A 27,352-nucleotide genomic window follows, 5' to 3' on the forward strand; every position below is an offset into this window, starting at 1 on the left:
GGTAGGCACAATTTTATGGATAACAACTTCTTTAATACTGTAAAAAAGACGTTTCGGTATGGATCCTTATACCGTTGTCAAGCAAGACTGAATGAGGGACTTCGTACAGTGAGTGAGTGAGTGAGTGAGTGAGTATGGTTTTACGCCACTTTTAGCAATATTCCAGCAATATCACGGCGGGGTACACCAGAAATGGGCTTCACACATTGTACCCATGTCGGGAATCAAACCCGGGTCTTCGGCGTGGCGACTTAGTACAGAGTATATATAGTAGGTGGAGGATTAACATTAGTTACAGTAACAACAATTGCATATATGAGTGGGATAACAAAGTGGAGCAAAACCGTTGTTGAAACCACATAATTTCCTTTAGCTCGGGCCTGTTTTCTTCAGCAAATCTTTTTAACCCCCAAACAATAATAATAAAAAAAAAAAAAAAAAATAAAAAAAAAATAAAAAAAAATAATAATAATAATAAAAAAATAAATAATAATAATAATAATAATAATAATAATAATAATAAAATAATAATAATAATAATAATAATAATAATAATAATAATAATAATAGGGGCGGGAGGGTAGCCTAGTGGTTAAAACGTTCGCTCGTCACACCGAAGAACCGGGTTCGATTCTCCCCATGGGTACAATGTTGTCAGTCCATTTCTGGTGTCCCCCGCCGTGGCGTTGCTGGAATATTGCTAAAAGCGGCCCATACTCACTCACTCAATTTCAACAAATCCCAACGACCTTAGGAAGCGAAAAATGTTAATGGCTAAACAAACTAAAGTATTAATGGTGAGACTGTATACATTGCTTTTGAGCCATCGTATATCCTTCAATGACGACTGTTCGTTCCTACTTGCCCCAGTTTCCTGTTTATGAAGAGAAGCATGTTTTCTCAATAAAACAGCATCATTACGAATGTTACAGAGTTCTAGTTCTTGAAATAACTAAGTAACCTTGGATTTGTAGCTCGCAGCTTTCAAACGAGCATTTGATAGGTCAGCTTTAGACGTCATCATTCCAATATTTTCGAATCAGGCATGGTAAACACCGGAAGTACAAGTATTACATGACTTCATGCTTGTTTCGGTGTTTGGTACAAGAACGTATCAGCAGATGACTAGCGGACGATGAGATTTGCAGTGAACAAACGATCTGGCTACATCCCGTTTGGTGCAGAGGATGCGCGTCTCACCTCCCCCATTTTAGACACTCGCCAGCGTATTGCGTATTGGTGTCACTTGGGTATAGAGTGCACACCTCTTGTTTTCAAAATCCTGGATCCGCTACTGCATATACACAACATCATGAACACTGCATTTGGGTTATAAACAATACTAACAACATCGTGAACACTGCATTTAGGTTATAAACAATACAGACAATATCATGGACACTGCATTTGGGTTATCAACAATACAGACAATACCATGAACACTGCATTTAGGTTATATACAATAGAGACAACATCATGAACACTGCATTTGGGTTATCAACAATACAGACAACATCATGAACACTGCATTTAGGTTATAAACAATACAGACAACATCATAAACACTGCATTTAGGTTATATACAATAGAGACAACATCATGAACACTGCATTTGGATTATCAACAATACAAACAACATCATGAACACTGCATCTGGGTTATTAACAATACAAACATCATGAACGCTGCATTTAGGTTATATACAATAGAGACAACACCATGGACACTGCATTTGGGCTATCAACAATACAGACAACATCATGGACACTGTATTTGGGCTATCAACAATACAGACAACATCATGGACACTGTATTTGGGCTATCAACAATATAAACAACATCATGGACACTGTATTTGGGCTATCAACAATACAGACAACATCATGGACACTGTATTTGGGCTATCAACAATACAGACAACATCATGAACACTGCACTTGGGCTATCAACAATACAGACAACATCATGGACACTGCATTTGGGCTATGAACAATACAGACAACATCATGGACACTGCATTTGGATTATCAACAATACGGACAACATCATGAACACTGCATTTAGGTTACAAACAGTAGAGACAACATCATGAACATTGCATTTTCGGTTATCAACAATACAGACAATACCATGAACACTGCATTTGGGTTATAAAAAATACAGACAACATCATGAACATTGCATTTAGGTTATATACAATACAGACAACATCATGAACACTGCATTTTGGCTATCACCAATACAGACAACATCATGAACACTGCATTTTGGCTATCAACAATACAGACAACATCATGAACATTGCATTTAGGTTATATACAATACAGACAACATCATGGACACTGCATTTGGGTTATCAACAATACAGACAACATCATGGACACTGCATTTTGGGCTATCAACAATACAGACAACATCATGAACACTGCATTTGGGTTATAAACCTAAAGATATGCCCATAAATCCTGCATTTGGGTTATAAACAATACAGACATCATGAACACTGCATTTGGGTTATAAACATACGGATATCACCATGAACACTGCATTTGGGTTATAAACAATAGAGACAACATCATGAAAATTGCATTTTGGGTTATAAACATACATATATCACCATGAACACTGCATTTGGGTTATATACAATAGAGACAACATCATGAACACTGCATTTGGGTTATTAACAATACAGACATCATGAACACTGCATTTGGGTTATAAACATACATATATCACCATGAACACTGCATTTGGGTTATTAACAACACAGACATTATGAACACTGCATTTGGGTTATAAACAATAGATAACACCATGGACACTGCATTTGTGTTATAAACAATACAACCATCACGAACACTGTATTTGGGTTATCAACAATACAACCATCGCGAACACTGTATTTGGGTTATTAACAATACAGACACACCTGGCAGGCGTCTTTTACGGTTGATGTCTGTATAAATAGTGAGTGTGTGAACAGAGCGCGTGACTGAGTTGGGTTCAACACCTCTTTTAACAGTAATTCGGTTGTCTCTGCGTGTCAGGTTAATGTGTGAGAGAAAAAACAAGTTGACACATGATCATAATCAGGACGAATTTGGGATCCTGGAACGGGTAAGGGACGCAACTCTGAACTGACTGCACCCGCGGAGATACGGGTTAGAATTTGTCTTCAGCAACCCTATCGCCATGAGGCGACTACGCTTGTCAGATTAACGGGATCGAGGGGTCAGGCTCGCCTACTTGGTTGGTGAATGTCATCGTATCCCAGTTGCGTAGACCGATGCTCATGATGTGAATCATGATTGTCTGGTCCATACCTGATTATTTACAGACCGCCGTCATACAGCTGGAATATTGCTGAGTGCAGTGTTAATCAACAAACAATCAATCAATCAACTAATTTGATTGAATAAATCACACACAAGTGATGTCCAGACTCGGAAATACTGATCAGCAGCTGCCCGTTCGAGTCGCGTTTGGCTTGTTTAGGAACATATAGATCAAACTTTTATTTGCCACCAATTGCTAAATCCGATCCACCTGTCCATGTGACCATGAACCGGAATGAAAGTGTTACTCCACATTTACATATTTCTCGAGATATGTCCACACATGACAACCAGGACGAAATGTACATATTTGCATTGATAGAGAAATTTTATCTGTGGCCTCGCGATACTTTAAACATTCTTACTAATACATGTTATAGAACTGCGGTCCGTACCCCCAAGCGATCGCCGTACTGAGGTGATAGTAACTCCTCCACTCTAGCATAGACTCTTGGACTCTTGAACAGGTGGAATAGAGATGGAGTCACATGAAGGTTTGTTAGATCAGTGCTACTGCATCCGAAGCCTTCACAAAGCTTTCATAAAGTCTGATGTTGGTATGTGGTGATTATGACGCAACAGTTACAAAAATTATGCTCGATACAATTCCCTATTTTGACTATGTTCCCGTATTGTTTCGGGTGAACAATTGACTTTCCTTTGCATGTGTCTGTGACGAGAGCCACCGGTGGGACAGGATACGCTCACCTTTCGAAATCGTACAACGGAATCTAAATAACTAAATAACTAAGAATTTTACAAATTACAGTTCTCAACGCCGAATAAGATTGATGCCGCAATGTTTTTAAAACTATGAGGTCACTTCGTTGGAGCTACGTAATTGTATGAAGTCATTGATCAACATAATATCGCGTTATAAATTGTGGGAAATACGAAAATGCGCAAGTTTGTATCCATTTCCTAAAATACCCAGACTAAAATATATATTATAACGATTTCTCATACATTACCAAGCTACCCATATGTGGTTAAAATATTTGTAAAACTTAAATGAGGTTAATCATGCTTTTAAGCAAAACTTTGAACAGAGAGAAGGACACAAACATGAATTGGAACAAAAGTTTTTTTACAATCAAATTTTTTGAAAAGCATAGTTTTTGCGGGTATTTTAAAATATGTGCTATTAAAGTTTAGTTAATATTTATATTGACCAATACTTTTCGTTGAATGCATGGAATTACTTTAAAACAAACCATTTATAAATTTTAACTTACCTTTAGCATGGTCGGAAAGGAAGGTCAGGCAAAGTATCAACGCTGGAAACAAATAAGCAACCATGTTGAAAGCATGTGTGCCGCGTCTATGAAGTGGGGCCGGTGGTGGACTGCAGTATAAACAGGCTTCTCATGCGGAAGTATATATTTAGCAGAATATACTGAACACCAAAAGAAACGCGAAAACACAAGCGTGTCTTTCTCTCATCACTGACGAACAAAAAATACATAAATCATCGCAGGGGTCCATTCATGGTACTCTTCACCCCGTGAGGTTCTGGTTTGGAATTGGTCTTCAGCAAGCCATGCATGTCGGAAGAAGAAGTGACTACCGGGATTGGGTGGTCATGGTCGCTGACTTGTTTGATGCATGTCATCGTATACAATTACGTAGATTGAATTCTCATGATGTCAATCACTGGATTGTCTGGTGGATACTTGATTATGTGTGTGTGTGTGTGTGTGTGTGTGTGTGTGTGTGTGAGAGAGAGAGAGAGAGAGAGAGAGAGAGAGAGAGAGAGAGAGAGAGAGAGAGAGAGAGAGAGAGAGAGAGAGAGAGAGAGAGAAGGAGGGGGGGGGGGGGGGGGGGGGCGGGTCCAGTGTTTACTCAACGTCACCGTCAGAATTGACTTAATTGGGCTTCGAACCATGACAGATGGCTGGCATAACCCTACTCCATATTGTGCAAGGAAGGATCACTGGACAGTATTATCGTGACAACATACTGACACCCTTTGTTGTCCCGTTGGAAGACGTGTGGGTCGTCGTTTTGTCGGCCGATGCTCACCGTTCACAAATCGTCGATGCCCACCTCCGGCAGCCCAACATGCCACGGCCAGCAATGGCCCCAGACCTTTCCCCTAGTGAACACGTCTGGGACATGATAGGGAGACGTGCACGTAAACGTCATAGACCGCCGACCATGTTGTCTGAACTTGACCAACCGCTGCATGAGGAGTGGGGCAGACTCCCTCAAATCGCAATTAGGAGATTCATACGCTGTTTGCCTCGTCGGGTGAACCAATTTTTGAAAAATGATGGCGGTATGATCCAAAAACGTCTATTTTGAAATTTCCCATCTTACCCTCATCGTCCTTCAAGATCATGGCGGTCATAACATCTACTGTCATACTTCACTTCCGGTTGTAATGTGTTCCTGTTGTCATTATTTCATTCAACTATTACAAGAAACTGATATCGCTTACAATTTCGGAAATGTTAAGTTAGATACGACTATCTCCTAATTGTTCGAAGAGTATATAAATGCCATTAGAGAACCGTGTGGATGTTTAGTTATTCAAGTCCAGGTTGAACTTGCCTTCATCTGTGTTTGTGACGGTTGTCATCGGTGGGGCAGGGCATCTTCCCGAGGCAAGCGTGTCCACTAGCCTATATCAAAGCCTAAACAAAACTTTTATATAAAAAAAGGCTAATGGACACTCTTGCCTCGGGAAGATGTGGGGCAGGATATGTTCACCTTTTCGCGAACACTTATATGGTATCATCACTATTTGACAGTGATTCATGAACACGTGATGGCCATGTGGTCAGAATCGGACAATGGACATTGCTTTTCGCAGAGATTTCACATGATTATGGAAATGGTATAATAACGTTTTACTTGGTGTGCCCTGTAAACGCCTGATAACCTGAACTAAAAACTAGAAATCCAAATCCAAGGCCACCAGTTTGTGCTTATCATCTTCAAGGTAAGCTTCAGAAGGAGCGGACAGTCGAAAACAAAGATGAAAAATAAAGTTAAAAGATGACCTTTGGTTGAGAACAATATTTCTGAAAAAATATTTGTGCACATCTGGTTCACTATTTTGATAGTTTACCTGAAAAGATAAAATACGAAGCAACTGTCAGTCTTCTAATATTCTTCGTGAATCTTTTTCATGCACCAGGAATGTTACCCATAATTACCCATTCTGTGTGTTATGGTTTATGTAGACCACTGGAGAAGTCCCAGAAGGCTTATTACCCATTCTGTGTGTTATGTGTTTTTTATATTGACCACAGGAGAAGCCCGTGGTCAGGAGGCTAATTACCCATTCTGTGTGTTATGGTTTATATAGACCACTGGAGAAGCCCGTGGTCAGAAGGCTAATTACCCATTCTGTGTGTTATGGTTTATATAGACCACTGGAGAAGCGGTGGTCAGAAGGCTAATTACCCATTCTGTGTGTTATGGTTTATATAGACCACTGGAGAAGCCCGTGGTCAGAAGGCTAATTACCCATTCTGTGTGTTATGGTTTATATAGACCACTGGAGAAGCCCGTGGTCAAAGGGCTAATTACCCATTCTGTGTGTTATGGTTTATATAGACCACTGGAGAAGCGGTGGTCAGAAGGCTAATTACCCATTCTGTGTGTTATGGTTTATATAGACCACTGGAGAAGCCCGTGGTCAGAAGGCTAATTACCCATTCTGTGTGTTATGGTTTATATAGACCACAGGAGAAGCCCGTGATCAGAAGGCTAATTACCCATTCTGTGTGTTATGGTTTATATAGACCACTGGAGAAGCGGTGGTCAGAAGGCTAATTACCCATTCTGTGTGTTATGGTTTATATAGACCACTGGAGAAGCCCGTGGTCAGAAGGCTAATTACCCATTCTGTGTGTTATGGTTTATATAGACCACTGGAGAAGCGGTGGTCAGAAGGCTAATTACCCATTCTGTGTGTTATGGTTTATATAGACCACTGGAGAAGCCCGTGGTCAGAAGGCTAATTACCCATTCTGTGTGTTATGGTTTATATAGACCACTGGAGAAGCGGTGGTCAGAAGGCTAATTACCCATTCTGTGTGTTATGGTTTATATAGACCACTGGAGAAGCCCGTGGTCAGAAGGCTAATTACCCATTCTGTGTGTTATGGTTTATATAGACCACTGGAAAAGCCCGTGGTCAGAAGGCTAATTACCCATTCTGTGTGTTATGGTTTATATAGACCACTGGAGAAGCGGTGGTCAGAAGGCTAATTACCCATTCTGTGTGTTATGGTTTATATAGACCACTGGAGAAGCGGTGGTCAGAAGGCTAATTACCCATTCTGTGTGTTATGGTTTATATAGACCACTGGAGAAGCCCGTGGTCAGAAGGCTAATTACCCATTCTGTGTGTTATGGTTTATATAGACCACTGGAGAAGCGGTGGTCAAAGGGCTAATTACCCATTCTGTGTGTTATGGTTTATATAGACCACTGGAGAAGCGGTGGTCAGAAGGCTAATTACCCATTCTGTGTGTTATGGTTTATATAGACCACTGGAGAAGCGGTGGTCAGAAGGCTAATTACCCATTCTGTGTGTTATGGTTTATATAGACCACTGGAGAAGCCCGTGGTCAGAAGGCTAATTACCCATTCTGTGTCTTATGGTTTATATAGACCACTGGAGAAGCCTGTGGTCAGAAGGCTAATTACCCATTGTGTGTTATGGTTTATATAGACCACTGGAGAAGCGGTGGTCAGAAGGCTAATTACCCATTCTGTGTGTTATGGTTTATATAGACCACTGGAGAAGCCAGTGGTCAGAAGGCTAGTCATTCTATCCATTCTACGGTTCATATATCTATGGATTATCCTGTGACACGAAGTTAGTTATAATTCAATTTCATATTTTAAGTGAAGGATAGAACACAAAACCCTTTCCATAACCATAAGGAATATCTGCTAACACTGTACCACTGTCCCATTCCGACTCAGTGAGTGTATCAATAACTTATCAGTTTCTGTGTTATATGGCTAATAGAGACTGTCAGTGAACTCCAAGGTATAGGTCTAGTTATCCTAAACCCTGCTTCAACCCTAAGAAATAGCCAAGGCACTGTTGCTCACCAGTTTCATTCAAACTGACCTGAATATTACATGTAGAGGAATATCAAGCCAGAAAACTTGGCTGCATAATTTCTCTGTTTGATACAGTACAATCTCAATGTTACATTCTTAAGCTTTAAGGAATACTGTCACTGTTACCAAGGTATGAACCATTCATTTAATGGATCACTGCATTTAATAAAACCTTCTTAAATATAGCATATTATATTTCCACAATATCAACAACAAAAAGTACAAGTTAAATTGTGGTCCTACCTAATAACATAACAGTTTCATTCTCTCTGGACTTACAGTTTCTGAGGGGGCGCGGGTGGCCTAGTCATCTAAGGCGCTGCAATTTGCTGTGCAGACTTGCGTCCCTTGGGCACACCAGAAACCTATGATCGTGGGTTCAAAATCCGGTTCGCCCTGATTATGTTTCTAGATTTGTCAGCACCATACACATGCTCGTTGGTTTCACCGAAGTGACTGGTCGAACACAGAAGTTGATCTGACAGATGATCAACAACACACCACACCATGAGTTCAATTGGACCATGGACCAGGTGAGCTAAAACTGTTCACTGTATTCACCTATTTTCAAGAACAAAACTCATAAACTTCAGTAATACATGAAAACAAACCCTTCAAGTGTGTTGTAAAATAGCTGTTTACTTCTTCAAAAAGATATTTACAAAATATGTTGTTTTTAACCTTGATTAACATATGATAAAGTTCATATAACTGTGACATTTTCACGATTATACATAACATCTGTGCTCACAAAGTCATATTACAGTTTGAGCAATACATGTATTTCAATGCTAAAAAAATCTCTGTGATCATGAATACCATAGATCAAGAATACCATCCATCAAGAATGCCTTTCACTGTACTCAGTACCCAAATGCCAACTATGAGACCACACTTATTGACACGGAGGCAGAATTCTAAACCACCACAAAAGTTGTAGTGTGAGAACCAGGTGTTCATGTTTGTGCCTTAAACAATGACCATGCTGCAAGACCTGCTGTCTACTATCAGTGTGGATCCAAATTAGCATAAATGTCCTTGGTGTGAAACCCAAACATTTTCCTTTATGTAATAATGCTACTCATGTACTGAAACACTACTATCTATGACAACATTTGATGTAACAATACATAGTTGTTTGTTTACAACTTAAATCAAACTTGCTGAGGCTGTCAATTTGAGAAAGTCTAGTCCCCATTTAAAAACTAAAACTCATTGTCAAATAACTAATGAGTTATGAGCACCACCTAATGTTAAGTACAATATGCTGTGCTTACACTCTGATACTCAATGTCTGTGTAAATAGGGCACTGCACAATTGAATAACAAACATTAACAATCCTCACAAAAATCATCTGCTTAACTCACTGGTAGTTTTGTGACAATACAAAAACTGTTTAACAACATACATAGAGTCTGCTGCGGATGGTCGTCATCCTGAAAAATGTGTAATTGTATATGGGTGCCATGTGATATGGTTAACAGAGACTGTCAGTGCACCTCAAGACTTTGGTCTAGTTATCCCAAACCCTGTTTCAACCCTAAGAAATAGCCAAGGCACTGTCACCACTGACACTCATTCCAAGGGCAGCTTAGTGTTGTGACAGAAGTTCGGTCAAGATGTTGTGGTTGTAATAACGCTGGTGTTCCACTGTGGCATATTTAAGTCGTGTGTTACTTTAGGTCTTCCAGCTTCAAGTATTGCTGGATGGCTGCCTTTGATGTCACTGTACATATCGTATCATGACAAACTGGACCACCACAGCCCTACTCTCAGACTCAGACTCTATAACACCTTTGTTTCACTGCATGGAAGACCTTACAATAATGAAGAAGTTTCTGCACCCATATCGCTGAATTGTTAATTTGTAAATCAAAAGAATACCATAAATATTATGATAAAAAACAACTCCCTAATACTTCCGTGATGAAATGCCAGTGAATTTTCTTATCTATTCACATTATTTAACGAAAAGAACCATGTTACCAACTTGGACATAGCCTTTGAATGCCATCATCTATTTTTCTATTCAGCTAGGTTAAAAGTTAACAAGTTTTCATTAAAATAATTCAAGCTCGAATAAACCATCCAATGCACCTTCGGAAAAGCAGAATATCTTGGTAGCATGATAAATACAACCTACCAGATTATGAGTGACCTGGAAAATAACTGGAATTGGACTTTGGCAAGGATTTAACAAAAAATAGATAAACAACACTAACACCTGAAAAAAATTAAAGTGAAAAAAAAACTACCTGAAATGAGCAATATAAACAAGAACTTTTTGCCTATTCACCAAGATATAATGTCCCCCTTTGTATAATATGACACTAATGTCAGTAACAGCTCAGCACCAATAACAGGCTTCACCCACAGTAGTTGAATCCATGAGTATGGTTTTATGCAGCATTTATAATAATCCAGCAGGGTTAGAAACTAACAGTTTTCGTCCACTAGTCCTTATAATGATAACATATAGCAAAACCCTTAAAAAGGGCAAATGTCTACTAGTACTTATGATACCTTTACCATTGGGCAGTTTTTGGCAAGGACTATAGGTTCCGATAAAACCTTAAACACCCCCATCCCCACCGAATATCAAATGGTTGGTCCCGTTGTCTAAAAATTCACGAAACATTAAAAAATAAAACCATAACGGTAAATATGCAAAACGTGCATAAATTTCATGAAAATATCACAACAGACTGTTAAAAAAATAACATTACTTTTGGCTTGATGTTTGAAAGAGAAATTGTAGAGTAGTGAGGGGTGCACTGACATTGTCATATTTGTAAAGCCTGGACATCGCGCAATGTCACCAAACCCAAATATTGGGAAATATAAATGTTACAATAAAAAGGGATAAGAAAATCACACATACCATATCAGTTGTTAAGATGGTTGCAGAGTGACCCAGCACTCAGATGCCGTGTAGTTTGTGTAATGGTTCTAAATTCAATCTCTGGAAAGTGAAGCCCTGTTGATCTGTCCATCTATATTTGTAGGAAACATTCTTCTATTTCTTGCTGGTGAATAAGTGTGTGTGTAAATCTATGTTATTTAATGATGTCGCAATCTGCAGTATTCAAGCTGTATCAAATCTGGACAGGGCAAACAAGTGACTGAAAACAGAAGACGTTCCGTGCCATCGGGGTACGGTGGCATGCATCTAACCAAGGCACAAGGCCTGACCACCCTATCCTTAGTTCCGTCGGCTCTTTCGATAAGCGGTAGGGTTTTGAGGATCTGTAATATTCAAATGAAGTTAAAGAAACCCCGATACTTTCTTATTGCCATAGTTTATTTGTCAGGACATGACAGATTAACTACAGCAATATGAAAGAACCGGGTATTCTTTAACTTCTCTTGAATGGTATATTTCTGATCTTTCATTTCAAGTTGCAAGTTTCCATTTTAAGTAATCAGTGTACCCATGGCCTCAATCAATGCTGTCATCCATTGGAACGTATTCAGGCCACAAAAGCAAGGGCCTTTTCATAGAAATATTATGTGAAGCCTTGTTAATCCGAATCCATTAAATACGGAAACCTGTTTTCCGGACGATTACTGCCAGGAATGTATTTGTATGCATGCAACACCAAAGAGATCCCTCTGTAACAATGATTTGTTAATCCAAACATTCGTTTTTTTCTGGATGATTTCACAGGAAACGGTGCATTGTGGGTAAAGGGAGTTTTAATCTTCTTCAGAAATGACAACCACATCACCCTGATGATATGTCAAAAGGTTTATTCAGATTACAAAACCAGCGCTATGCACACGCAATATTACGTACATATTGTCGATGAATGAAAACAATGATTCCATGGGTAATTTGCCTGTAATTTCACATTTGGTGCCCGCTGAAGGGATAGGAGCCGGTTTATAAGTCATTTTGTTTTTAAATCAATGAGGTTACTGTAAACACTTGTCGGAAATGTGAGTGAGTTGGGTTTGACGCTGCTTTCAACAGTATTGCAGTTATATCATTTGGTGTGCCGAGCACGGGTATGGTGTTTACAATTGTAACTGCTATTATGCATAAGGGACGCAACGGTACACCGCGAATTACAGCGTTTTAGACGACTGGGCCACCCGTTGTCAGTCATAGAGACTTTTTGTTAATCATAGACAATGTTTAATATTTGTAAAAATGGGTCCTTCAAAAGCATCACTGAATAGGTGTTTCGTCAGAGCAAAATGATCGGGTTAAATGTTAGTTTCTGAAGAACTAGGCATCAGCTTGTGGTTGCCCGAAGGAGAGGTGAGGTGAAGTGTAATATAGCCGAAGAAGAGGTGAATCGAAATGGGATTTAACGTCGCCTTTAAGATTGATGCTCTTGTATATTAAGTGATTTCACGCGTGCGTGCGTGCGCGCGTGCGTGCGTGTGTGGCTCCTGTCACTAGTCCGGACTAATGCCGGATTTATAGTGCTCGCAACTGAGAAACAATGCCGCAGTTTAACATGGATACCCGACTCAGACACAGTATACTGACTCCATGCCGACCAGTCCTTGTTTTATTCCCTGAATGACGAGCGCCAGGCAGGGCAACAACAAGTACCATCTTTTAACGTCTTTTGGTATGACAAGGCCGGTGATCTAAACACCGACCTGCAACTCATGACAGACGTTCTATCCACTAGACCACGGAGATGGTCGTTCCCTGAAACGTACAGTCATTTAATCAGTCTGATCACATTGTGGTCCCCTCCATCTCTGTCTGCATCCTGCACTACACGTTGCATTCTTGAAGCACCCTCCTCTATCACAGTTCTCACAATGTAGTTCACAGGCCGCACCATAGTGGCCGTTGATGCAGTCACCGAGACATTGTCCCGTCAGTCTGTCACATCGTCGTCCACTGCAGGCAGCATTACACAGGTCACGACAGTGCCACCCCCATCTTTTGGGATCTGCAGGTACAATAATAACGTGACTTAATAGAAGGGAGCTCTTAAAATCAATTAGTCGTTCAAATATACTTACTTGGTTGACGAATACGACAAATAGAGAATCTCATCCGAGTGTCTTTTGATATCAAATATATCAACGAGTGTTGATATATCTGATATCAAAAGACACGAGGGTGAGATTTTATTTATCATCCAACATGATTCTTCCAACCTTTTCATTTTGTAGACAGCAATAAGCAGTGTCTTAAGTGTAAAAAGTACTGCTAACAGCTTCAGTAACAGAGACATTAGTGATGCCATTTGATTGTGACGTAATAGTAACCAATGACGTCACTAGATTTGCAAAGTCTCCTGTGGGAACCAGTTTGGGATGATAAACCCAAATTGCACAAATGTAAAATAATGATTTTTTCGCAGAAATTGTTTACTAAATTCAGGAACGAAAACATATTAGGTTAATATTTGAAATACATAAAGTATCCCTTTTTTCGTATTTCCATCGCGTCACAAACTGTTAAACGTTCAACTTAGAAAAGAAACATAATCCTCATAACATTAACCCGTGACATTGGTGCTGACTTGCTGTGTGCTGGCTCACTTGATACTTCACTGGGAATGCGGGAATGTCTTGCAGCAGAAAACACCAGATATGGCAGCCATTAATTGTAGGGGTGATGCACTCACTCACTCATTATGCTGCATAAGCTGATATGTTCAACTTGTAATGTAGCTCTTTGTTTCGTAAGATTCACAGCAGTAGGTAAGTGTTCATGTTAGCCTGCACGCGATCAGAACGTAAACATATGTGAGGGAATATAGGTACGCAAGCTGAAAAGGCATCTTCCCGCGGCAAGGGAGTTACCTAACCGTAAAAGTCCAGTTTCCACCCTTGCCACAGAAGGCTGGAATTAGGTGGCTCGATCGTAGCGGCACCATCGGATATTACGAGTTTTATCCCTTCTTTGTCCCTCAACAAGATTCCACCTAACATATCACTTGCATTTGATTCAAACAAAGTAGCTGCGTCTAGTTAAGACGATGTGATCGGTAATTAAGATCTATATTGTAATAGAACGGGTCTAACCAATTTAAGGATTATAATTAGAGCCAAACTGAGATTTAAATCCAAAATCAGCGGATTCTGACATGACAAAGAAAAGTAATCTTCAAGCCAATAGAAGCGAGAGGAATAACATACCAGCATCACATCTGGCTCCGGTCCATCCAGGTTGGCATCCATCTGGGCATTGGCCAGTCACGTGATGGCACACACTGACGGTACCAGTATAGCAGTTAGAGCAGAGCGATGAACACATAGGTCCATGTGTACCCGGATAGCACTCTGAAAATACAATTCAGTGAGTAAGTGAATAAGTATGGTTTTATGCCGCTTTTTGCAATATTACAGCAATATCAAGATGGGGGGCACCAGAAAGGAGTTTTACACATTGTAGCAATGTGGGGAATCGAACCTGGGTCTTCGGCGTAACGAGTGAACGCTTTAACCACTAGCCTACCCCACAGCCCTTATAAATCTATGAACAACAAAAAAGGAATAGGTAGAAGTGAGAGTTTCTCTATGATGGCTTTAAATAGGGGGCATGGGTGGCACAGTCATCTTAGCAGGCCGCTGTTCGTTGTGCAGCGTTTCGTCACTTAGGCGTGTAGGAAACTCATGGCCGTTGCTTCGAATCCCATATTCGCCCTGATTATGTTTGAAGGCTTGTCAGCAACGTGGGTTTCATCAAAGGACAAATGCATGCATCGCTTTAGGTTTTCATCTCACAAAAGGTTGGCATGATATAACTGAATAACTGTTAAACCAGGTCACAAAATCACTCACCAATCCAAGTACAATAGTAATGACTGCTGAAGAAATCGTATGTGGAGCCTAAAAGGATTTGATGATACGTACATGATTAAAGTACAGGAAACAAGATGGACGCCTTGCCATGTGAATGTGGTTACCAGATGCATTTGCATACTCTTAAAACAGTATGGATTATGAAATATAAATGTTACAAACAAGTATTGAAAGAAAGATAAGTGTTGACGATAAACTTCACATGAAAGAACGTTTATGTCTGTAAACCCTAACACCAAAACACATCCTATAATATGCACGTGCCTCACGTAGTAGCGCCAAACACGTGAGTGGGATGTCATTCCGGATTTTGATACTTTGAAGAAAGGTAAATTAATCTCTGTGGACCATTATTTCTGTCGATCTTATTGATTCCGCTTATCATACTGTTGTGACTTACTTGATCTCATTCATTGTTAGTGTATGAACTAGCGATGGGGCGATTACAACGCTCGGAGCCTCTCCGGGTTATGGTATACTTAAAACTGGCAGAAGCCAGCATGCAGTGACAATATGTTCAATGTTTCATAGTCTGTGATTAGCAGATTTTGGCGAGGTACCAACGACCCCCAAAATGTTGACGATCGACAACGTACAGGTCGTTCCAGGTCAACGACAAAGGTACGGGATCTACTGTTCCGAAACCAGGCTCTAGGAAATGTAGCCATCAAATTGCTGCAAAGTCTTGTCAGGCTATTGGAGTACGAGTTACGGGTTAAGAATCGTACACATGCGGCTCATCTCCCCACTCGACGGCCACGTATTGTGCCGCCTCTTACAAATCATCATAATCATTGACAACCGACGGCAATGGTGCACACAACGTCGAAACTGGGGTCATCGTGGCTGATCACGTGTCATGTTTTCAGGTAAATTCCCATTAACTTGTACTTCCTTCATAGACGTGGTCGAAATGAACGTCAAGCTAATGCCAACCTGACACCTGGTGACAGATTTAGTGGTGATTCGGTTATGGTGTAGGGTTGTATCACTATGACTGGGCGAACCCCACTCCATATTGTGCAAGGAGAGGTCAATCGACAGTACAATCGGGCCAACATACTGACAACCTTTGTTGTCCCGTTTGCAAGGCGTGTGGGGACGACAACGCCCGTGATCACCGTGCAGGAATCGTCATTGCTCACCTCCAACAGCGCAACATCAATAGAATGACATGACCTTTACACCATAGCATTGAACACGTCTGAGACAAGATAGGGAGATGTGTGCGTCAACATCATTGGCCGCCGACCACGTTGGCTGAACTTGGCCAGGCTTTGGAAGAGGAGTGGGACAGAACCCCCATCACCAACCCAAATCGCCGCAGTATGACGCATCGCGTGAAAGATGACAAATCGTGGCGATATTGCATACTGCTGATCCACAAACGGCATCTTCGAAATTTCCAATCTTACCGATATCATCCTTCAAGATTGTTGACGGTCAAAAAGTCTGCTGTCAAACCCTTCCTACCGGTTGTAATGTGTTCCCAATTAGTTAATTATAATCATTGAACTAGTAACTAATATCTCTTACCATTTATTCCGGAGAATCCCTTACTTTTATATAATTATATATATATTTTTTAAAAACCATACCTTGTCTGCACTTGTTCCCATGGTTACCAGACTTACATCCACCACTACACAAGCCAGTGGTCTTCTCACAGACGGGTCCTTCGTTGCAGTTCCCACATTGTCTACAACCCTCTCCGTATTGGCCCAACACATCTTAAAGCTTCAAATCTTTTGGCGCTGTGTCTACAGCAACCAAATAACGCGACAAAACTATCAGCTAAAAGTACTCTGCTAAAAGTCCATCGTACATAAACATGTGTATGAAATCACAATCAAATAGTGATGATACAAGGTTGATCCTGCTCGATTTATGGCACCAGTCAAAAGAAGAAATTGTATCGGTCTTGATTGTCACTGATGCGTCAAAATGGCGTCAATGTGTTCACTCAATCAATGCATGAGAAACACATTATATTATAAGCAAACACAGCATGTAAAATTTCAGGCTGAAACCTTCATCCCAGCAGTTAAGGGACGACGGGGGAAGAGATGGTACCGGTCATGACAAAGACGCGATGCCAAAAGCTCACTTATACCATTGACGCTTGTGGGCTAACAGGGATCTAAACTCGTTTACGTCAATACTCGACCTGCTTAGGACATTTAGCACATTGTTTTCTTTCCGGAAAATCAATTGAACATTTTACCCGCTCGTCTAATATCAACTGAAGAGCATGTGATATTTTACTACTGCTTCAAGAAATAAATTTACTTGACATCAACTTAAAATATCATAAATTTAGAGAGTGATCAATATTCGTAATTCATAGTTTGAACACTTTTATTATTATTATTAGTAGTAGTAGTACTATTATTAGCAGTATTAGTTGTACTAGTAGTAGTGGTGGTGGTGGAAGCTGAAGTGGAAGTAGTAGTAGTAGTAGTAGTAGTAGTAGTAGTAGTATGTCATTTTACAAAATCTAATTGTTAAGTAAACATTAAGGCCAGAGCTGTACCAACTGATTCACTCTCCAACCATCCATCCATGCATAAATAATTTCAATTCTTTCACTTTGCAGACATCACAATTATCAATAATTTGTGTTTGTTTGTTGTTTAACGCCGCACTAAGCAATAATCAAGCTATATGACGGCGGTCTGTAAAATAATCGAGTCTGGACCAGACAATCCAATGATTAACATCATGAGCTTCGATCCACGCAATTGGGATCGATGACATGTATCAAGCAAGTCAGCGAGCCTGACCACCCGATCCCGTTAGTTGCCTTTTACGACAAGCGCAGTCGCCTTTTACTGCAAGTATGGGTTGCTGAAGATAGGACATTATCAATAAGGACATGTAACTAAATATTTGTGTGTTTTCATAAGCTGGCTTTGAATTTACAATTCGATTTAATCGCATCAACAAACATTCAGTTGAAGAAAGTCAATATTACCTGAAGCATTTCTGTTAGAAAAGACATGGATTCCAGCAAGCTGTGTCAAGTTAGTCGTTGCTATGACGCCAAGAGTACCTCCTGTAGCGGGTATGTGGAGTATTGCTCTGTGCGAAATCACCAAGATAAATGATACAGTTGATCTAACTCTTTTTTAGTACCTTTTACAATATTTCTAATAGATATCGATGCACATATTTATTGTTTAAAAAACAACAACTGATCTTCCAAGAAAGTCTCACAGTTTCTCATAACCTTAACGTTTAACTGACGACAGTTAACCTTTTCAAATTTGACGGAAATATCTAGATACAACCGATCTTTCCCTACAATCTCCTCCAGTCGGTGAAGTAGAGTGTCCCATCATGGAAAGAGATGCCGAAGTAGTGAGCCCCAGGTTCATTCAGTAGCTCCCTTCTCTGTGTTCCCTCCACAGTGACGGACTCCACCTTGTGTGTCTTGGCGTCACACCAGTACAGAATTCCATCTAACGTTGAAAGAGAAACGTGGAGACTTTACACAAAGGTTGAATGAAAATAATCAGCAACATATCAATTGCGTGCTTACATGAAACAATATCATTCCAATGTTTTGAGACAGAAACATTCAGACATTAAATGACGCAGATACGTACTTTTCTTTTTGAAGTGCTGGGCATAAAACCCAACAACATTTCGCAAAATCCATACGGGTACATTCCGTAAACACCATGTTTTTATACTTCTATGGTATTTCCAGTTTTGTGTAATCTGTACCTATATAAAACGTACTGTGTCACATCACATCACTTGCATAAGGAAGAAATGTTACTGAATCTTATGCTTCTGTGTAAGGTTTTTTCAGTTATAGTGGGTGAGTGATTATGGAATACGCCGTGTTTATCAATATTCCAGCAATATCACGGCGAGGGACACCAGAAATGGGCTTTACACATTGTACCCATGTCGGGAACCGAACCCGGGTCTTAAGCGTGACGTGCGAACGCGTTAACCACTAGGCTACCCAACCGCCCCTTTTTCAGTTGTAAACGAAAAAAGCAAGAACAATAGGAGTACAAAATGACATAGTTTTTCATGTGATCTTGACTCGACATCCGGCTATTCTATTAGATAAGAGACCCGTCATGATCACCTTACTGTGAAAGCAGCATTTAAACACGATTTTCACATGACTGAATTGGAGAAATAATCTAATCACTTAAGGACACTCTTCAGTAAATCCTTCACGTGGATAAAGGCAGAATCGTTGTTCATGTTTACGTGAATACTTTCAAACTGTAGTCATGGTATGTTTGTGACTTCATATCCGCGGTAGAATGCCATCCTATAGTGAACAAAACGAATGAACGCAAACGACAAACCATGAACTCTGGAGTGAACTCTATGGATTGATTTCAACACCTATTCGACACGCCCTCAATTTCAACTTAAAATGCCCCGGTATGTTGTTTGTCAGCACCGTGCCCATTCTCGTGGGTATCGTCAAAGTTGTCAATGTCTTAGATTTGGAACTGTGAGATTTGTGAGGGAGTATTTAACAAAACAGCTTACCAAGGATGATAACGTTCAAATCTTAGTGTGACTAAACGAAAGAGGATGGTTTTATCGGACATATTGTGAATAAATACTACCATAGGATCTCGATATCTCGTGCATCTGCAATTTTGTACATATATCAGAATAACAAAATAGATCTATGTATATAACATTTTTTTAATAAGAACTGACCTTCACTTCGTGTGAAATTTCATGCTGATTTTATTGTGCTAGCCACTGAGATACCATGCCGCAGTTTTAGCATGAATACCATACTCAGACTCCGAGCCGACCAGTCCCTGTTTTCCCCTTAATGCTGAGCGCCAGGCAGGGTAACAGAATTATATATATTTTAACGTCTTCTGGGACGACAGGGCCGAGAATCGAACCCACTCCATTCCACTCTCGAGGAGGCGGTCTACAAAATTAGCAGCATACCTGATACATATACTACTTGAAGATATAGAAACACGTATTATGTTAATTTATATAGTACATTAACACTAACTGTTCCTGTCAAGTGTAAGCCCATTTGGCCACCCCAGACCGGTGGTGACTATCTTTCTGATGTTTCTTCCGTCATAATCTGCTGTGGCTATGTATGGAGCTGTTCCCCAGTCTGTCCAGTACATCGTCCTGAAAATATGTATTTAATCGTTAGTATTAACTAAACTGTGTCCACTTTTCTAGAAGCCTTGCAAGGAAAGGATAATGTAACCAACCTGTTTGCCTCATGAAGAACGATGTCCCTGGGTTCGTCGAGTTCCTGTGTAACGATGATGTCATGGTTGCTTCCATTCATGTCCATGACAGCAATTACGTCATTTCCAGTGTCCGTGTAAAATATTTTTCTCGAAGATGAATCGACAGAAATACCGTCAGGAATTGCGCCTGTTATAAATATATACACGTATATATAATATCATATAATTATCAGGGGCATTGTTCTATGCTAACAAGAGATTCTGAAATCTTCCCCAACAAATTACTTAATAAGCACAGCAACACACCTGCCATGCTACGGCTGCCGTAAACAAACCAGACAATCACAGTTATCCATGAACCAGTAAATCCAGTCACACGGTGGCGCATTTACAAATGTTGTTGAAACTAAAAACGGAAATTAAATTACGTCCGGTCTGAATAAGCGCTCACATTCTGCTGCTTCTGAGCATAGAAACATGTTTTACAAACATGTTCGCCTTGTAACACAGTGGCAGTGAGGAGGGGAGGGGGTATGTTCTGGGGTCAGTTTTAATGTCTCGCCATAATTAATAAACGCTACTGGGCTTATGTAGAAACTAGGGGACCAGATCAACAGCAAAAGCATTGACTCCTTTCAAGTAAATATAAAACGTTAACGCCAGGGATTAACCCTTTCGAATTATCCGCCGAAACCGATACCAATAGGCGTGGTAGGTAAAATAGCGGTGTAGCTTACATGAATAAGTCTCCTCCGGGTGACTGACAAATATTAATGGACAGAACTTACTGTCATTCAAAGACAGGATGAGCTGGGTAGTGCCTATGGTGAGATCAGTCGCATTGATCTGCTTGAGTAGGACATCCGTCCAGTACATTGTGTTCTCCACAGGATCGTAGTCAATGGCGACAGGGCGGTTGCTTACAGCTACACGTGTGGCAGTTGATGCAGATAACTTGATCTGAACTATTTGACCTGGATTCCAGCTACCAACAAGTATTGTCAGTCCAGAATCAACTGTCAAGAGAAACAGAACATTCTTATAATTTGCATTCGAGGTGTCTCGTTGCCATGATGTCAAAAATTAATATAACATCATTTCAACTTTAGAATTCAAAGCATGTACACAAAGTATACTTTAGGCGAGGCAAACGGATTGAGATCGAGATTAAATTGAAAAGCAAGTTTGGTGTAAAAGGAGGCTGACGTCTTTTTATCATCTACTGATCACTTTCTGAAGACGCAGTCCCCACTCGATGGCACACACCAGAAGTAGCAAAACTGAAACCGTTCAAGCTTTTGGCCAACTGAGGTTCACATGGAACAGAAGTGGTACCCAAACAACGTTAGGAAATTACAAGGAAATAGGAATAGGAATTGTTTTCTTTAACTTATTAAGTCACATATTAGTAATCCAATCTACAAGTGTAAATCGTAATTACAACCTGGAGATGATATGGTTTCATTTCTTGGAGGCAGACAATTTGGACCAACAAAGCACAGGGAGTAAGCAGTATCAAGAAATGTTGGTACACAATGTATTAAGTTGAAGATCACGTTTACCGTTTATGAAGCAAAGTCTTTGGTGGAAATACTGATATCATAGACCAAAAGAAAAGGGTTATCTTGAAAACAAATCCTTTAAATATTCATGCAATACCAAACAAACACTGGCAAGTCGGTTAAAATGAACTCAACTATTTTAAAATTGCAAGAACCTGATGAACATGAAGCAAACTCTCCTGAGTGAATCAGGAATTGTATTGATATAGGTTATTATGAATTATAGCTGTTCACAAGAAGGAAATATCACCACTGACAGATGTAATACATTACCCATTTCCTCACCACACCACCACCGCCTCCGTGGTCTAGTGGTAGAGCGTCCGCTCGGAGAGCGGAAGGTCCGGGGTTCGATCCCCGGCCACGTCATACCAAAAGACGTTATAGGTGGTACTTGTTGTTACCCTGTCTGGCGCTTAGCATTAAGGGGCTAAAACAAGGACTGGTCGGCTCGGAGTAAGTATACTGTGTCAGAGTGGGGTATTCATGTTAAACTGCGGCATGGTATCTCAGTGTGCTAGCACTATTAATCGGCATCAGTCTGGACTAGTACAATCAGCCACACACACACGTGCATGCACGTCACTATATAAGTGCAATAATCTTGAACGCGACGTTAAACCCCATTTCACCTCACCTCGCCTCATCACACCACCCAAACCACCACCTATACAAATATATCTGAAATATATCTTAATATATAAAGAACTTTGTACATTGTAACCTTTGTGTAGTCCAAACGTAAACGTTAGGGAAACAAGAGTGTGCACGTGTTTATGTACATGAATCCGAAACATTTAAACAAAGCGCCAGCATGTATGAATTAGAAAAACTACAAAAAATATTTTTGAAGCCTTTGTCTGGATCACATTTACCCCGGACTTACCCCAGGAGATCAACCACGATTAAAGACACTGCTTCATATTGTCGGTCTTTTATTTACACTAACTTTTCTCTCAATTTCACTCATAATTTTTTTAAATGACGAATATATATAGACTGCCCCTGTGGTATGATCTATTCAGCTGACAGCGGTTAACCCACGTGTCACGGTAAGGTGTCTGAAGTATCAGATAGTTTTGAACCATGGCCAAACGTTGTTCAATTCCATGAGTAAATACACTGTTTTTATCTCGATAATTATCACTCGACGCAAAATCATATCGTATGATAAGGAATAAACACTCAGCCCCACTAATGTCAATTGTACGGTTATTCCTGATATAAAGCAAACCAGACACCACCTATTTTATATTTATGTCTTTACTTTCAAATGCGTTTTATTCATTTTTAGATGGTTTACTTCTGTGAAGTTTAGTCATGACCCGCGTCTGGTGGTTGAAATGTTCAGCTAACAGGCGCCATCTCAGGCGAGCCCACACCACATAGCTTTACTTCCCACAGAAGACTCTTACATGTACATGACTATCGGCCCCGTCCCTTCTTTATTGGCCGATCGATATAGTACGAGGTACATGTGCGTTACACACATTTATATATTCAGTGGGGAGAGTTTTACTTGTATGAAAGGGTGTAGGTTCCAAATTATGCTGCTTTCGAATTATTCGCTTCACGTTTGCTGACTTCTCTTCACTGAACACAAAGGCGAGTAGTAGTTGTCATGTATTTTGAGTTTTATTGAATCAATAACTTTTTCGAAGCCACTGTGGGGTCCAATAGTCCGATCGTCAACTACTTCCTTGTTGGGTAAGCAATATAAATATAGTCTTTTCATTGAAGCGTGAAATATTTACACCGAGGTTTATGATACCATGAGAGACACGCACAACGAGGAAGTAGTTTATAGGTACAACGTACATGTAGACAGTTGACAAACATTAGCCACGATAGAGGACCTAATATCTTCTAACACACCGATTGAACAGCGAGCAAATCATTGAGTGAGTATGGATTTACGCCGTTTTTGGCAATATTCCAGCAATATCACGGCGGAGGACACCAGAAATGGGCTTCACACATTGTACCCATGTCGGGAATCGAACCCGGGTCTTCGGCGTGACGAGCGAACGCTTTAACCACAAGGCCACCCGACCGCCCCGCGAGCAAATAAAGAATAAATATAGAGGCATACTACTAAAAAAGTAAGAGAAACAGCATTATTCCAGCTATATGACGGCGCCTTTAAATCATTGAGTCTGGACCAGACAATCCAGTGATTGACATCATAAGCATCGATCCATACAATTGGGATACGATGGCGATGTCAACGAACCTTGACCCACAGATCCCGTTAGTCGCCTCTTTTTATATTGCCATATAGTTCGACATGAAAGAAAAGGTGACTCTTGCAAGCTTGAAGTTGTCAAACAGTGGATATATTTTTGTCCCTCTAGATCGCATTATGAAACGGATGAGGCGGTTTTCAAATATCTCTTCCATTTCTAGTTCAGGTGGGTAAATCATCGGAAGGGAGTTGTCCTTTGGGCCATTATTAAACGAGAACATCTACTGAAGTTCTGGCCATGCACTAGGGCGACACAGCTTACTCAGTTTTCTAGTTGTACAATCTTGTTGAACTATTGGTTGTGTGATGCCAATACATCAGTACACGCCGTCATGAGGGGACAAACATGTGCCTGACTGTAGATTGTCTGGACACAAACATCAGAAATGTGACAGTTATCAAACGCTGTGGTCGATCACGATTACCTGTTCTCTTTCTGACTGTGTGGAACCGCGGACTATGGTTAAAGCAAGGTTCTGTCGTTTCTATATAAGAAATCGTGTAAGCCCTTGTTGAACATGTGATCTTTGTGTCTGTTTTTCTTAAAGGTTGGGGGTAGGTGTTTTATACTTCATATCATTTTGTTATCGATTAATATCCATATCGAAAACAGCAAGACATATTGATTACTTCATAAGGAACTGTTTGTATTTGTATTATTTTATTCGATACATAAATACTTTCGACAGACGACATATGTAACTGTAAGACTTTGTTGAAAATAAGTGAAAGGGGAGAAACAGAAGATTGAAACTACAGCTAGTACCAGGTAATTGGTAAACACGACATACGTGTGTTCAATTTACATGTATATGCTGTGTAAAGAGCATACAGTGTTCAATTATCTCTGATTTCTTGTAATATGAAATCCAAATAAGATAATATCATCGAAAAGAAGAACGAACAGAAATAAATAGTTTATATGAATTTATATGAATATATGGGTGTACAAAATTGCAGAGAATCATCTTATTCTTATCATGCGTCGAAGTTTCACATAAGCCTGATATTTGTTTTATGGAAAACACCGAAGTGGAACACCAATGACTTTTAATGTAACTATTTGAGAGAAATTTTACATCCTGCTAGATTCGTAGCGAGTAATTGGTGTCACATGTTAATTCAGTCAGATATTTCATGAACAACTGCCGACTGTGTGCAAGTAATAATGAATGTCGACAATCACCTACTACCTTTTAGGTAAGAAGAGGGTCACATGAACATCTGGAAGCTTCAAACCTCCACACCAAAACCGCCTTATGAGTTACCTCAAGTTGGGCCACGGTGGCGGCGCTGGGTCTCTAGCGTTAACTCTCCGCCCGAGAACATCTACAGTGCAATGTCCGTTTGCCTTCTCGACGAAGATACTCAGTGACGACCTGGGCACGATGTGTTCTGGCATTGTCACCTTGCAGTTCAAAATGTCTGCTGATAATACTAGCCAATGGAACAACGATAGGATGTAAAATATCGCCATCATATCGTTGGCCAGTTAAATTTCCATTAACAATAATTAACAAAATCAGTTCGCCTGTCCTGTGTGATACCGTTCCACACCATGACACTACCGAATCCCACACCGATCACGCTCAAGCATTGATGTCATGGCATACCGCTCGCCGCTACGTCGTCAATATCGTCTTCTACCATCTGTGAATTTGAGGCAAAACCTTGATGCTTTAAACGTGGTGTAGCGACCCTGGTGTTGCCTAGCCCACCCTACACAAGACGACCTGCCTTCAGGCAAGCTGCATCGAACCGGTTTCTAACTGTTATTGTACTGAATTAGCTATTTATACCTGGAGTAGATTTGCGTAGGGCCATTAAGATAATGAGACAATCTTGTCTAGGCGTCGTGTTTTGGCCTGCCACGCCCATGTTTCATTGCAACCCCACCCGTTTGACGGTACTTCTCCCACAGTCGAGTAACTACACTTGTTGTTTTGCCGCACATTCGGGCAACTTTGGATATTGACGTCCTACCTCTATCGTACCGAATTCATATGATACAGTCGGTCAAAGCGACCTTACGCACTACACTCACAAACATGAACAAGTTCTTTTCTTATCATATTATCATTGTGTCTAGTGAATAGCGCGCCTGTCGATTAGAGCAAAAGGTCGGTGGTTTGATCCACTGGCAGTGTTAAATCAAAGACGTTGTTTAACGATATGGTGCATGTTGTTACCCTGCCTGGCGCTCGGCATTTAGGAGATGAAACAATTAATGCTCGGCTTGGAGTTGGACTGGCATCTCAGTGGCCTTGCACTATAAAACCGGCATATATATTCACTAGAACAAACACCTACACACGTGAAATCTGTGATCGTTCTCCCTTATGTTTCTAGTATTGTCAGCGCAATGCCCGTTCTCGCGTGGGTTATACCAAAGTGGTATTTATATAAAGGTCTAATATTTGCCTCACTTCGGGCTCCCTCCCACATCAAGCTGACACGCTGTGATAAAAATGAAATACTGTTTAAAGCGACGTTAAGAATGTCTGCTGGTGTGTATTTGTGTTTACTGCGCAACTCGATCTGTCTTGTGTCTTGTCATTTTTGTATTCATTTGTTAAAATTCTAAGTGCACTAACATATAGAAATTATGATGGTTTCTTACAAATAAACGTTATATTCATATGTGGTTACGGTATATTAAAAGGTCGTATACTTTTGATAATAATAGTAGTATGTCATACTGTAAAAACGGTGAGTGTCTTCCCAATTACATCCAACGGATAAGGCCGCAAATCTTCATAGCTCCTTCAACTTCTCGGCTAACAATGCCGAAAACCTTGGTAGGTCCCGTATATGGTTAGAATACAAAATGTATGTGGGGGCACGGGTGGCCCAGTCGTCTGAGGCGCCGCGATTCCCTGTGTAGAGTTGCGTCCCTAGGGCACGCCATAAACCTATGATTGTGGGTTCGAATCCCGGTTCGCCCCGATTATGTTTCTAGGTTTGTCAGCAGCCATACCCGTGCTCGTGGGTTTCACCGAAGTGGTAAACGTCTGAGACCTGCATCACTTCGTGATTTCCTCCCACATTAAGCTGACACGCCGCGATATAACTGTAATACTGTTAAAAGTGGCGTTAAACCCAACTCACTCTATTTTCCATATTTGTTC

At 40.4% G+C, this 27,352-nt stretch overlaps 2 protein-coding genes across 5 annotated transcripts in view; both read right to left on the reverse strand.

Annotated features, from left to right (window-relative positions):
- Positions 1-4,670, reverse strand: part of LOC139479760 (sushi, von Willebrand factor type A, EGF and pentraxin domain-containing protein 1-like) — a 28,460-nt gene extending 23,790 nt beyond the window's left edge. For all 4 annotated transcript variants that reach the window (XM_071262646.1, XM_071262627.1, XM_071262637.1 and 1 more), the window contains exon 1: positions 4,571-4,670. In XM_071262646.1, the coding sequence (XP_071118747.1) occupies positions 4,571-4,634 (64 nt within the window). In that variant the 5' untranslated portion in view covers positions 4,635-4,670. The remainder of the gene's footprint in view (positions 1-4,570) is intronic.
- A 13,473-nt stretch (positions 4,671-18,143) lies between these two features.
- Positions 18,144-21,377, reverse strand: LOC139465882 (low-density lipoprotein receptor-related protein 5-like protein). The gene is made up of 5 exons (XM_071247858.1): positions 21,206-21,377; positions 20,436-20,604; positions 20,222-20,349; positions 18,509-18,665; positions 18,144-18,285 (listed from the first exon to the last, which is right to left on the reverse strand). The coding sequence occupies exons 1-5, from the start codon at positions 21,291-21,293 to the stop codon at positions 18,144-18,146; spliced, it is 684 nt and encodes a 227-aa protein (XP_071103959.1). The 5' UTR covers positions 21,294-21,377.
- Positions 21,378-27,352: the final 5,975 nt, after the last annotated feature.

The sequence above is a fragment of the Haliotis cracherodii genome, unplaced genomic scaffold (assembly GCF_022045235.1).
Source record: "Haliotis cracherodii isolate W230 unplaced genomic scaffold, xgHalCrac1.p SCAF_1, whole genome shotgun sequence".
NCBI lineage: Eukaryota > Metazoa > Mollusca > Gastropoda > Lepetellida > Haliotidae > Haliotis > Haliotis cracherodii.